Source organism: Culex pipiens, chromosome 2 (assembly GCF_016801865.2).
Source record: "Culex pipiens pallens isolate TS chromosome 2, TS_CPP_V2, whole genome shotgun sequence".
In the NCBI taxonomy this organism is placed as follows: domain Eukaryota; kingdom Metazoa; phylum Arthropoda; class Insecta; order Diptera; family Culicidae; genus Culex; species Culex pipiens.
The window spans coordinates 66963051-66973906 of NC_068938.1; the positions used below are offsets into that span (position 1 = coordinate 66963051).

The 10856-nt window shown below is 40.4% G+C and overlaps 4 protein-coding genes across 5 annotated transcripts; 3 read left to right on the forward strand and 1 right to left on the reverse strand.

The window, feature by feature from the left end:
* The first annotated feature begins 3605 nt into the window (after positions 1–3605).
* On the forward strand, positions 3606–4366 carry LOC120414106 (prefoldin subunit 1). Its single transcript, XM_039575130.2, has 2 exons — positions 3606–3789; positions 3852–4366. The coding sequence occupies exons 1-2, from the start codon at positions 3769–3771 to the stop codon at positions 4227–4229; spliced, it is 399 nt and encodes a 132-aa protein (XP_039431064.1). The 5' UTR covers positions 3606–3768; the 3' UTR covers positions 4230–4366.
* Positions 4296–5175, reverse strand: LOC120414105 (protein-lysine N-methyltransferase CG9154). The gene is made up of 3 exons (XM_039575129.2): positions 5016–5175; positions 4802–4952; positions 4296–4713 (listed from the first exon to the last, which is right to left on the reverse strand). Exons 1-3 carry the CDS (start codon positions 5172–5174, stop codon positions 4349–4351), a joined length of 675 nt encoding a protein of 224 aa, XP_039431063.1. The 5' UTR covers position 5175; the 3' UTR covers positions 4296–4348.
* Positions 5176–6848: 1673 nt separating this feature from the next.
* On the forward strand, positions 6849–9553 carry LOC120414112 (uncharacterized). 2 transcript variants are annotated; one of them, XM_039575138.2, is made up of 3 exons: positions 6849–7062; positions 7119–7335; positions 7392–9553. In XM_039575138.2, the coding sequence occupies exon 3, from the start codon at positions 7466–7468 to the stop codon at positions 9491–9493; it is 2028 nt and encodes a 675-aa protein (XP_039431072.1). In that variant the 5' UTR covers positions 6849–7062; positions 7119–7335; positions 7392–7465; the 3' UTR covers positions 9494–9553. The 2 variants fall into 2 exon arrangements, with proteins under 2 accessions (XP_039431072.1, XP_039431073.1); XM_039575139.1 differs by lacking the exon at positions 6849–7062 and having other exon boundaries at positions 7070–7335.
* Positions 9554–9594: 41 nt separating this feature from the next.
* On the forward strand, positions 9595–10834 carry LOC120414111 (uncharacterized). Its single transcript, XM_039575137.2, has 3 exons — positions 9595–10059; positions 10117–10458; positions 10519–10834. Exons 1-3 carry the CDS (start codon positions 9996–9998, stop codon positions 10752–10754), a joined length of 642 nt encoding a protein of 213 aa, XP_039431071.1. The 5' UTR covers positions 9595–9995; the 3' UTR covers positions 10755–10834.
* Positions 10835–10856: the final 22 nt, after the last annotated feature.

Here is a 10856-nt window from a genome sequence, read left to right on the forward strand (position 1 = left end):
ACTATTTTTCTAAACACTATTGAAAAACCTTTTTTTCCAAAATAGTGCATGGACTTTGTGTGGCCTACCCCAGTACATGTTTTAAAAATAATAATCTTGAGAATAACCTTACCTGTTGGAAAGTATTCCAAAAACAAAATGAAATCCTATCAAAGTCACCCCGGTTTACGGTATGTGTATTTGAAAATACAGAAATTTTCACGGAACACCGTATTTTTCGAAAGTACTCAAATTTTCATAATTTGCAATATGGGTACCAAACGAAGCGAAATTTGGTATGCTTTTTTCACTTTATTAGAGTTTGTTGGAAAATACTAAATTTTTTACAAAATACCGTATTTTTTCGAAAATACTAAAATTTTCAAAATATTCTATGCGAAATTTTGCATGCTTCATACATACATTCAAATTGTGTATTTTCCAAAAAACAACTCCAATTTGCGAAAAATACGGTATTTTGTGATTTTTTTTTGTATTTTACAAAAATACTTTAACAATGTGAACAAAACATACAAAATTTCGTTTCGTTTAATACCCATATTGCAATTATGAAAATTTGAGTGCTTTCAAAAAATACGATATTTTGTGAACAATTTCCTATCGCCATGATTTGATTGAATTAATCGATTTCAAAAAGAATTAAATAATGAGTTATCGTCCATTATCGGCGATAGAATTATCGAAATAACGATAACGATAACCATTATCGTTATCGTTATTACAACCGTTAAAAAACGATAACCATTATCGTTATCGACAGACGATAATATTATCGAAGATGATGAAAAATGTTCATCATTTTTGTGCTTTGCAATTTTTTGAATTTTTAAGTTATTAATTTTAACAATTTTAATATTGTGGATTTAGCTCGTAGCTGGATTTTCTGGCATCTTCTCACGGTCATTGGAAACGGTCGTGGATAGGCCTAGGGGTTCCCAGTTGGAGTGAAAAAAAATCAATTTATAGAAAAATTATGGATTAACATTTTGCTTTTTTATCACTTCTCCAACATCAGGAAAAATTGTTTGAACTTGCTCGCAATTTTTTTATTCGGTCGGAAAAATATTATTTTTCTTGAAAAAACGTTACTTAATCCACCTTTAGGTGGTTGGTGCCTTCCTCATATTCATAAAGTCAATACATTCAGTAAAAATAGCAACATTCCCCCTTAACATGTTTAACAAATCAACTTTATTACTCATTTCTTTTGATATGGTTCGCTGACCATCAATATTTCTGGCTCATCGGCAAGGTCTGATAAAAAAAAACCTATCCAACGATAGTTCGCATGGAAGATTCAGACAATATTTTTATCACAATATCTGAAATCAAACCTCTAAAAAGTGTATAAATAACACTTAAGTGTTAATAACTTTTAATAGGGTTGTCAGATCCTTGATGTTTTAGGCTCATTTGAAAGGTCTTTCGATTATCTAACTAACGATGGGTCGCATAATGGACCCGGACATCATTTTTACTGAAATATCTGAGATCCGGCCTCCAAAAAGTGTATAAATAACACTTATGTGCCAATAACTTTTGATAGGATTGTCAGATCCTTGATGTTTTAGGCTCATTGGAAAGGTCTTTTTAATACCTTTCTGAAAATGTATAACATGACAGGGTTTCTTACAAAAACCACCCTTTTTACAATCTTCCGGACATACGCCAGAATCGTTTTTCTAGCATAACTTTTGAAGTACTTTACTAAACTTCATAATTTTCAATAGGAACTTATGGGACCCCAAGACGAATCGAATGAGACTAAAACGGTCCAAATCGGTTAAGCCAGTGCTGAGATAATCGAGTGCATATTTTTTGGTGCACAGACCCACATCCCTACACACACACACACAGACATTTGCTCAGAATTTGATTCTGAGTCGATAGGTATACGTGAAGGTGGGTCTACGAGGTCAAATTAAGAAGTTCATTTTTCGAGTGATTTTATAGCCTTTCCTCAGTAAGGTGAGGAAGGCAAAACTTTCATTTTTATTAATCACATGATCACCCCTAATTCTGGCTCGATGCCGCCATCATGCGACCGCGTGCTCCGTTTGTTTGTCAACAAATCTGCAGCTGGATGGTGAGACGAAGTGAGGGGGGAAGAGATTTTGACATTTTTATTCTGGCCCTATTTCGTCGGTCACTGAGCCGCCGGTCGTTTCCAGTGACCGAGTCCAGCTAGGTACTGATCGTACAATATTATGGCGATTGTCTACGATCCATACAAAAAAATTTTTTTTTTTGTATGGACAATTGTCTACGAGGAGGGGGGGGGGGGGGTAGGGAAATAACAGATTCCCAAAAAAGTGTCCACGTAGTTTATGGATGGTCCCTTTACAAAATCTTATAAATTTCAATAGGGACTTATGGGACCCCTAGACGAATCGAATGAAGCCACTGTGTGTGTGTGTGCAACCAACTAAACGGGACCACGCGGCCACTTCTTACAAATTGAGTTGTTTCCAAGTATTTTTAGATCTACATTCTATACATACAAATAACTCGCATAGGCATTTGGAAGGTGTTAGCTCTGCCGAGCTTCGGTGACCCATTTCTACGCTGGCTAGCCGAGCGCGAGGTACTTCAACTTTATCGACAAGCCCCGCCCTGAAGAACGTTTGGACCAATCGGATTCAAACGTTATTTAGAACTTCCGAACCCTTGTCAAATGGACAAGGACCCAGCGCGTATATAATTATAGTAACAGTATTCCTAATTCCAGTCATAGCTCACCAAGCTGTGATGGCCTAATGGTTAGCATTTTTGCTTACTAATCCAAAGGACAGGGGATCGAACCCCGAATCGAGCGACTTTGATTTTTCGTTCATGTTCAGAGTTTCAAGATTAATATTTCCTATACTTTTTCGTTGAGAGCAGATGGGAATCGAACCCAGGACCATTCGCTTACAAAGCGAACACCGTAACCAGTCAGCCACGGCCGCTCCGACGAATCGAATGAAGCCACTACAGTCAAAATCGGTTCAGCCAGTGACGAGATATTTCGGTGACATTGTTTGATACACATGTCTACATACAGCCAAACATACAGACATTTGCTCAGCGGGTGATTCTGAGTCGATATGTACAAATGAAGGTAGGTCTAGGAGGTTTTACTAAAAATTTCATTCTGAGCACTTTTTACTTTCCTCACTTCACTTTCCTCAATAAGGTGAAGAAGGTAAAAAGTGATCAGAAATAGGTTTTAATCGTGTTTTTAACCGTTGTACATAAAAATTTACATAGGGCTTTAGGACCCAATTTTTATTTAGTACCATGCGTCTCCATTAGCATGAAAAAACACACTTTTTTCTGAAAAACGCAATTTTCACCGATAGAATATTTTGAATCGAACACATTCTAAATCGGGAAGGTAAAACACAACATTCTGCGCATAAATCTCCCATGGGTGTTCTCGATTTATAATATTTTGCTACCGCCATGCCGTGATTAAAACAAAACCAGGCATGATTCATTAATTTAAAAAAAAAAAAAATATTTAATGAAGCTTAAAAATATAGAAAAACAAGCCCCTCAAAAATGCTCGCCCATTTTCCAAACAAAACCATGACAGCTGTCAGCGGTTTGAAGTTTCTTTCCTTTCAACTTTCAATCTTCTTTTCATCGCCGCACCAAAACGAGTGAAAAAAGATCGGCTTTTCAGCATTCGGCAACACATGCCCGGTTTATTCCGAAATTAATTAGAAATTTGAAGCAATCGGCCGTGTCTTCGTTCGTAAAAGTATTCATCCCCACACAACAACCATGGACATGGAATTGAAAAAGGTAAAAGTCGCTCGGGAGGTGCGGAATCTGCGTTCCGTTGGCTGACGTTTTCCCCTTTTTAGGCCTTCACCGAGATGCAGGTGAACAAGATTGAGTCCACGAAGAAAATCCGCCTGCTGGACATGAAGACGGACAGTTTGAAGGTATCGAAGCAGCGGGTGGAGCTGACCAACAAGGAAGTCTCGCAGCTGAACGCCGACACCAAAGTATACGCGTCGGTTGGCCGGATGTTCGTCCTGTCGGATGTGCCCTCGCTGACGGACGAGATGAAGACCAAGCAGAGCAACTTTGAGGAACTCATTGGCCAGTGCGAGAAGAACAAGGAATTTCTGCTGAAGAATCTGAGGGAGCAGGAAGAGAGCCTCCGGGAGTTGGTGCAGCAGAAGCGGACCGAGTCGTCGACGGCCAAGGAGAACGGCACCGAAGCCAAGAAGGAGTAGATTTATAAGCGACGGGTTTAAATTATGTTCTTAAGGATGCATTTCGGATCATTAAATTGCTTCGCGGTTTGTAAGCGCTTCAGCTGAGTCTGATATTGTTCAACAACACCCAAATAAACTCACGATTCTTCTGCTAACACCTGGTCTAAGTTGAAATTTGCGTAGGAGGAAAATTGGTTGCCCAGATTCCGTTCGTGCTCCGGCTCAAACTTGCACAGTTCCAACTTTAAATGCTTTTCCGCCCACTCGCGGACCACGTAACCGGAACAGAGCACCACTTTGCAGTCCGGTTTGGCAATTTTCCTCACCACAATTCCCAACTTTTCTATACATTCCTCGGCCAGGAAGGGAGGATCCGCCAGAATTATATCGAAGCTTTCTTTGCATTCGTCTAGATAGTCCTCTTCAATGGCTCGTTTGTAGTCAAAATGATGGAACGCACTTCCAACCGATTCGAATCGTTGGTCATATTCGAACAATGTTACTAAAATGATTGATTTTGCTCAGATTTGATTGAAAATTTCGCCAAAAGACGCAACACATTTGAAAGTAAAACAATTCTTTCCACTTACCATTGTCGGCCACCGCCTTAACGTGCTGGTACAACGAGGGAGCGGACAGCAGCGCAACCCGCAGGCCATCTCCGAGGCTTTTCCGGAAATGTCTCACAACGGAGGCGAGTTTTTCCTTTGTGCTCGTGTTGTACCAAAATTGGCTCAATTGCTGAAATCAAAATTAAACCTATGAAATTATGGGAGTCTTTAGGGATTCTTACGGCCAACGAACCCAATCTTCCTCAAAATCTGTTCCGGTTTTCTCCCGGGATTGTTCCGCCTGCTCGCGAAGCTCTTTTTCCTTGAGAAATTCTTGAAGGACGGCAAGCGTGTCGGCGGGAAGCCGGCAATCATCGTCGTCACTATCGTAAGAGGCGGTTTGGGTGGACATTCTGGAAGATTTTGTAATTATATGTTAATTAAAACGAAGAAAAGGTAATTGTTTTGTACCTACATGAGCTAATTTAAAAAAAATCTGAGGAAGGTTTTATTTTGTTTTGAAAAGCATGCTTGCCGCGAGATTTATTTCTTGACTTTTTTTTGATAAGGTCCTATAAACAAATGTAAACATTGAGTGTATCCCGCTTACTCCGATGGACTTTGACATAAGGTGTGAAAGGGATACACTCAATGTTTACATTTGTTTATAGGACCTTATCAAAAAAAAGTCAAGATTTTTTCTTTTTCTGGCTTGCGATGTTTTTTCTACACGCTCGTATTAAACTACTCATTAAAGAGAGAAAACTCATTCGGATTCAGACGTAGGACTACGACTTACTCGCAAAATTAACTCTCGATTTTTTAATGATCAGGTCCTGTAAACAAATCTAGAGTTTTTTGTTGAATCAACGCTGATATTTGGTTGAAATAACCCATACTATTTTTTAATTTAAGGCTTTTAAGGCAATCATGATCACTCTATTAGACCCAAAATAAAATTTAAAAATATAAATTATTAGAAAAAAATCAATATTTTTAAATTAAACAGTAGAATCTGAAATCTGGATCGACTCGTATCGTTTTGTACCCTTTGACAAAGTTGTAGGGAAATTAATTTCCTATACAATAATTTCACACTTAGGCAATTTTGGGCGAGGCCGCGCCACCTGGCCAAAAAAAATAATGAAACGGTGAATGCATTTCAAATTATTTTCAGTTCATTAGACTTCTTCTTCCATTAAAATTTTTAAGTTTTTTGAAAAATTATTTTTTAATAGAAGACAACAACTTCCTTGGTTGTTGCAGCACAATGTGTACCTTTAATCGTGCTTTTTAACCGTTGTACATAAAAATTTACATAGGGCTTTACTGCCCATGTTAGCATAAATGTCCTATATGCAAAAACACAGGCTGAGAAAAACGCATTTGAAGTTTGTCCCACACTAAGTCCCACACATAAGGCTACGTGTTAAGTTTTCGCGAAAAAAACTGAATTTCCTCCTTATTCCTAGAACAAAGTACTGGATCTTTTGAAAGAGCACTTCCAGAGTTTTTTTTTTTTTGGAGAGGTTCTAAAAGCTATTGTCTTTCATATGTTTATACGACCTATTCAAAAAAAACTCTAGACTTGAAGAGCACACGATTTTAACCCTTTCAGGCCTGAATTTTAAAAAAAATTTAACTAATGATGGGAAAATGATTTTGAGGACCATACAAAAATTATAGGCTAGTTTTCAAAATTTTGATTTTTGGGTCATATATGACCCATCAGGCTCGAAAGGGTTAAACCAAACTGCATCAATAACTCAAAAGTAATGAAATGCATATGGGACAGTTTAGGACCCTATATAGCAAAGCAAATTAATTTACTCGCATTTCTAGAGTTTTTTTTTTATTAGGTCCTATACACATATGAAAGACAATAGTTTATTGGTACTTAAAAAAAAAACTGTGGATTTTGATAAAATTTGATAAAACCCCGTAAAAAATTTGACAGTTCTCCATCTGACGAGATACCCAACGAAATCGGGTGCCTTCGAAAACAACCGACAAGTTAACCAACTTAGTGGGGATTCGTTGGTTATACTAATTTGGTTGACTTAGCAATCGACCGATTAAATCGGGGGGTTTCTTAACTCAATTAAATGTTGTGATAAATCGGGTAACCAAATCTGAAATAATTTACAAACCCATTCTACTCAGACTAAGTTGAGTTTCGTTATGTCAACAAAAAAATCTGATCAGCTGACTACAGTGATTAGAAGAAATTAGTAAGGTAGACATCTGAACCTGTGCGGTCTCCGGCTGAATCGTAGTCCGCGTAGCTAACCCGCAGCCAGGTAAAGAGGAAAAAAGCCCAGATTTGTCCCCGACTGACAATCTCTCTATCCCATAGATTTGGACACCGGGACGGACGGCGTTAGGCTGACCGGGAACTAGAAAGGGAACTCCAAGTGTCCAGCGGAAGCTTTACGAGCTCTCCGGAGCTGAATCGTGCTCGGCGTAACTCGCCCGCCCGCTGCAAGGTGAATAGTGACACTCCAAGTGGCCGACGGAAGTTTTCCAAGCGGTCTCCGGCTGAATCGTAGTCCGCGTAGCTAACCCGCAGCCAGGTAAAGAGGAAAAAAACCCAGATTTGTCCCCGACTGACAATCTCTCTATCCCATAGATTTGGACACCGGGACAGACGGCGTTAGGCTGACCGGGAACTAGATTGAAAAGGCGATCTCCAAGTGGCCACCAATGACGAGTCCGTGGACCGTACGGCGTAGGAAGAGGAAGATGCGGAGGCTCAATGAATATGACGAAATTTTTCAAAGTCATCTCAGCTTAATTGAAGCTTCAGCGGACTTAACTGAGAGCATTAATATGCCTGCAGATGGATTCGAAGATATTCCAATGGGCGATGCGAGCGGATACAAAAGCCAACCACAATGCCAGGAGCCAGGAGAAATTGAGAACATTTGCGAACATCAACCAGAGAATAGTAATGATCCAGTGGATGATAGGCCATCTGTACCACTGAAGTACCGTTTGGCGCACTTTGTTTCGGAGTTTCAGTTAAGTGTCCAAGCGACCGCGTCCCTGCTCGGTATACTTAGAGATGAAGGCCTCGATCTTCCAATGTGTCGAGCTACGCTACTTGAGACTCCACAAGTACCGATCGTTCCAAAAATTGAACCGCCTGGGGAGTACATGCACTTCGGAATCCAAAGCTGTCTGTCACGCTTGTCTGAAGATCCAACGGTTTCTTCAATGGAGGAGATCAAATTGGACATTAACATCGATGGACTTCCGATTTCCAAGAATGGAAGATGTGTTTGGCCTATTCTGGCAGCGTTCCCAGATGTGAGGGAAATATCTCCGTTCGTAATCGGATGCTACTCTGGTGTGAAGGAGCCGTCGGATTTCGACAGTTTCCTGTCGGATTTCGTATCAGAAGTGAACCAACTAACAAGAGATGGCGTTGAAATGACACGAGGTGGAATTACTCGACGGCTGAGTTTTAGCATCCGGCTATTCATCTGCGACCGTCCAGCTACGTGCAAGATTACCAGCGTGGTTTCACATGTCAGCAAACATGGATGCCCAAATTGTAACCAGATTGGACACCGGGTCGGACAGGTAACAGTTTACTCTCCGATCAAGGGAAGCGCTCGAGACGATCACTCATTCCGGACCCGTTTGGACAAAGATCACCACAAAGCAGAATCAATAAGTGGCGTCGAGCGAATCAGCGGGTTGGATATGATCAAACAAATTGGTGTTGATCCCATGCACGCTTGTCACCTTGGGGTTACCAAGCGAGTCCTGGAGAGTACGGTTGGGAAAGTAAAGAAAGCAGGGTATGTCGGCACCAGGTTGCGTAAAGTTGGTCGGGAACAAGCAGGACAGTTTTATTCCAGTTTAAAATCTTTCATCCCTTCCGACTTTTCTCGACAGCCAAAGCCGTTTGAAGAACTTCCCAATTTCAAAGCAACGGAGTTTCGTCTTTTCGATTCCTACGTTGGTCCTCTCGTGACAAAAAAATTCTTCTCCGCTCAGCAACATCTGCACTTTTTGCATTATTATTGTGCTTTAAGACTACTTTCAATGCCGGTTCCGACGGTAGACCAAATCGAAACTGCTAAAACGCTCTTGGGCACATTTGTCGAGAATTTCCAAAGCCACTACGGGGAGAACAGTTTGACACACAATGTACATATGCTCCTACACCTGCCTGAGTACGTAGAAATGTACGGAAATCTCCCGTCAATCAGCGCCTTCAAGTACGAGAACTTCATGCAGCAGATTAAACGATACATAACGAGTAAAAAACACCAAGTCCTGCAGCAGCTTCACAAGCGTCTTACAGAGCAGCATCAAATCGCAAAGAGGAGCTGGTCTAAGAGGGAATTAACTGATAAATTTAAACTGAAAAAAAACCTTCTTGGATGTGGATTTGCGTACCGCACGTGTACCTTCGAAGAAACAATTACTATTAGAGCAAATAGTAAAGATGATTGTATTTCGATAAACGGATTGCCCAGCAAAGTGCTTGGTTTCGCCGAACTGGATGGAAGAAAAGGAGCCATCATCAAAGAATTTGCCAACACAACGCCATTGTTTCTGGACCCAATTGACTCAACAAAAATCGGTGTGTGTTATGCTGAAACAATTACTGAAGAACTAAAATTTGTAGAGCTTGACTCAGTGTTCCAAAAGGCAATGAAAATTCCATTTGATAGTGGTTTCGTTATTATTTCGTTGTTACACCTTGGATTTGATTAAAATTGATTAAAAAAACTATATATATATATCTTTTATCCTATCTTCAATTACGCTTTGGGACCATCCCCCCCCCCCCTTCATCCCCCCATACAAAAGAGATCTTTTTTGTATGGAGCGTGGACAACCGCCAAATCCGCCTAATGTGTCCACGTGGTTTATGGATGGTTCCCTTTGGAGCTTCCACACTTTCCAGATCTTTCTCAACTCAGTTCAATCACGTTGCGCCATGGTCCCGATTCATCCCAGTTGATAATAAATCTTGTAGTAAATAATATTATAAAAAAATAATTTTACAATAAATATATTTCATTGATAACCACCTTTTGAAAAACTACCCTGGATTGACAAAATAAACTTTACTTGCTATGACCTTTTCAAAATAACTGCTTGAATCCGAAGCTGTCAAATTCTTTTGTGACGTTTGTTCTTTTTCACGGAATTTTCGTAGCGGTCGGACGTACTTTTTTCCCGATCGGGCTCGAGTCGCCGAACGGTCTTAAAAATGGCGGAACTGAAAAAGTACATCGAGCGGGAGTTTCTCCGCATTCGAGCTCAGCAGGAAATTGGTAAGTTTTATTTCTATTTTGATATTCAATTTCTAACTTTTGATCATTTCGTTTCAGTTCAAAATCAGGTCCAAGAGTGCTTAGCTCACCATCGAACGGCTCGAGACTTTCAAATGGAAATGAAGAACGAAATCTCAGCGATTCGACAGGAGCTGGCTCACCTCAAGAAAATTCCTGAAAACAGGGTTTTCCCTGTGGGTTCTGTGGAGGATCTGGACCAGGTGCGGCGCAAATTCCGATCGCACGATACGAAAGAGAAGCTCGTCGGTGAAATTGAATATGTCCTGGAGCGGGTCTCAAAGGACAAGTGGCTGAAAAAGCTTATACGGGACGAGGTCGTGCAAGAATTCCGAGATGCCAAGACGATTCGCGATATGAATTTCATTCAATATGTGATCAGTAAGTTTCTTTTATTTTTTAAATGTTAACTTTTATTTAGTATTCGAATAATATTTTCAGGAAATATCACCCAGACGAGCGAAACCGCCTTCACAGCAATGGTGTCAGCGGCGAAATCGCGCCTGTACTCGGCGCGGTACCGAAAAGGGCAAAAGGAGAACCGCAAGAGACCGGCCAAGAAGCCGCGTCGTGTGTTGGAAGATAGTGAGAACGAAGAGGACGATGAAACGGAAGGAGAAGATGGGAACAAAGACATCCCGTCGCCGGCTTTCTCCCCTTTGAAGCAAATTCGCTAACCAAACCCGACAAATGGGCCCTACGAATGTACCGAATCGTACTTAACACTGTTGACTAAATAAATGAAGTTGAATTCTATCGTTCCATGTTTTATTTACATC

Excerpts from the sequence above, each read along its gene's own strand:
- LOC120414112 (XM_039575138.2), top strand. The coding sequence starts at position 7,466 with ATGACGAGTCCGTGGACCGTACGGCGTAGGAAGAGGAAGATGCGGAGG.
- LOC120414105 (XM_039575129.2), bottom strand. The coding sequence starts at position 5,174 with ATGTCCACCCAAACCGCCTCTTACGATAGTGACGACGATGATTGCCGG. Across the intron at positions 4,953-5,015 it reads CAGATTTTGAGGAAGATTGG|CAATTGAGCCAATTTTGGTA; the intron begins GTTCGTTGGCCG and ends TTTTGATTTCAG. Across the intron at positions 4,714-4,801 it reads TAAGGCGGTGGCCGACAATG|TAACATTGTTCGAATATGAC; the intron begins GTAAGTGGAAAG and ends CAATCATTTTAG.
- LOC120414106 (XM_039575130.2), top strand. The coding sequence starts at position 3,769 with ATGGACATGGAATTGAAAAAG. Across the intron at positions 3,790-3,851 it reads TGGACATGGAATTGAAAAAG|GCCTTCACCGAGATGCAGGT; the intron begins GTAAAAGTCGCT and ends TCCCCTTTTTAG.
- LOC120414111 (XM_039575137.2), top strand. The coding sequence starts at position 9,996 with ATGGCGGAACTGAAAAAGTACATCGAGCGGGAGTTTCTCCGCATTCGA. Across the intron at positions 10,060-10,116 it reads TCGAGCTCAGCAGGAAATTG|TTCAAAATCAGGTCCAAGAG; the intron begins GTAAGTTTTATT and ends ATTTCGTTTCAG. Across the intron at positions 10,459-10,518 it reads TTTCATTCAATATGTGATCA|GAAATATCACCCAGACGAGC; the intron begins GTAAGTTTCTTT and ends TAATATTTTCAG.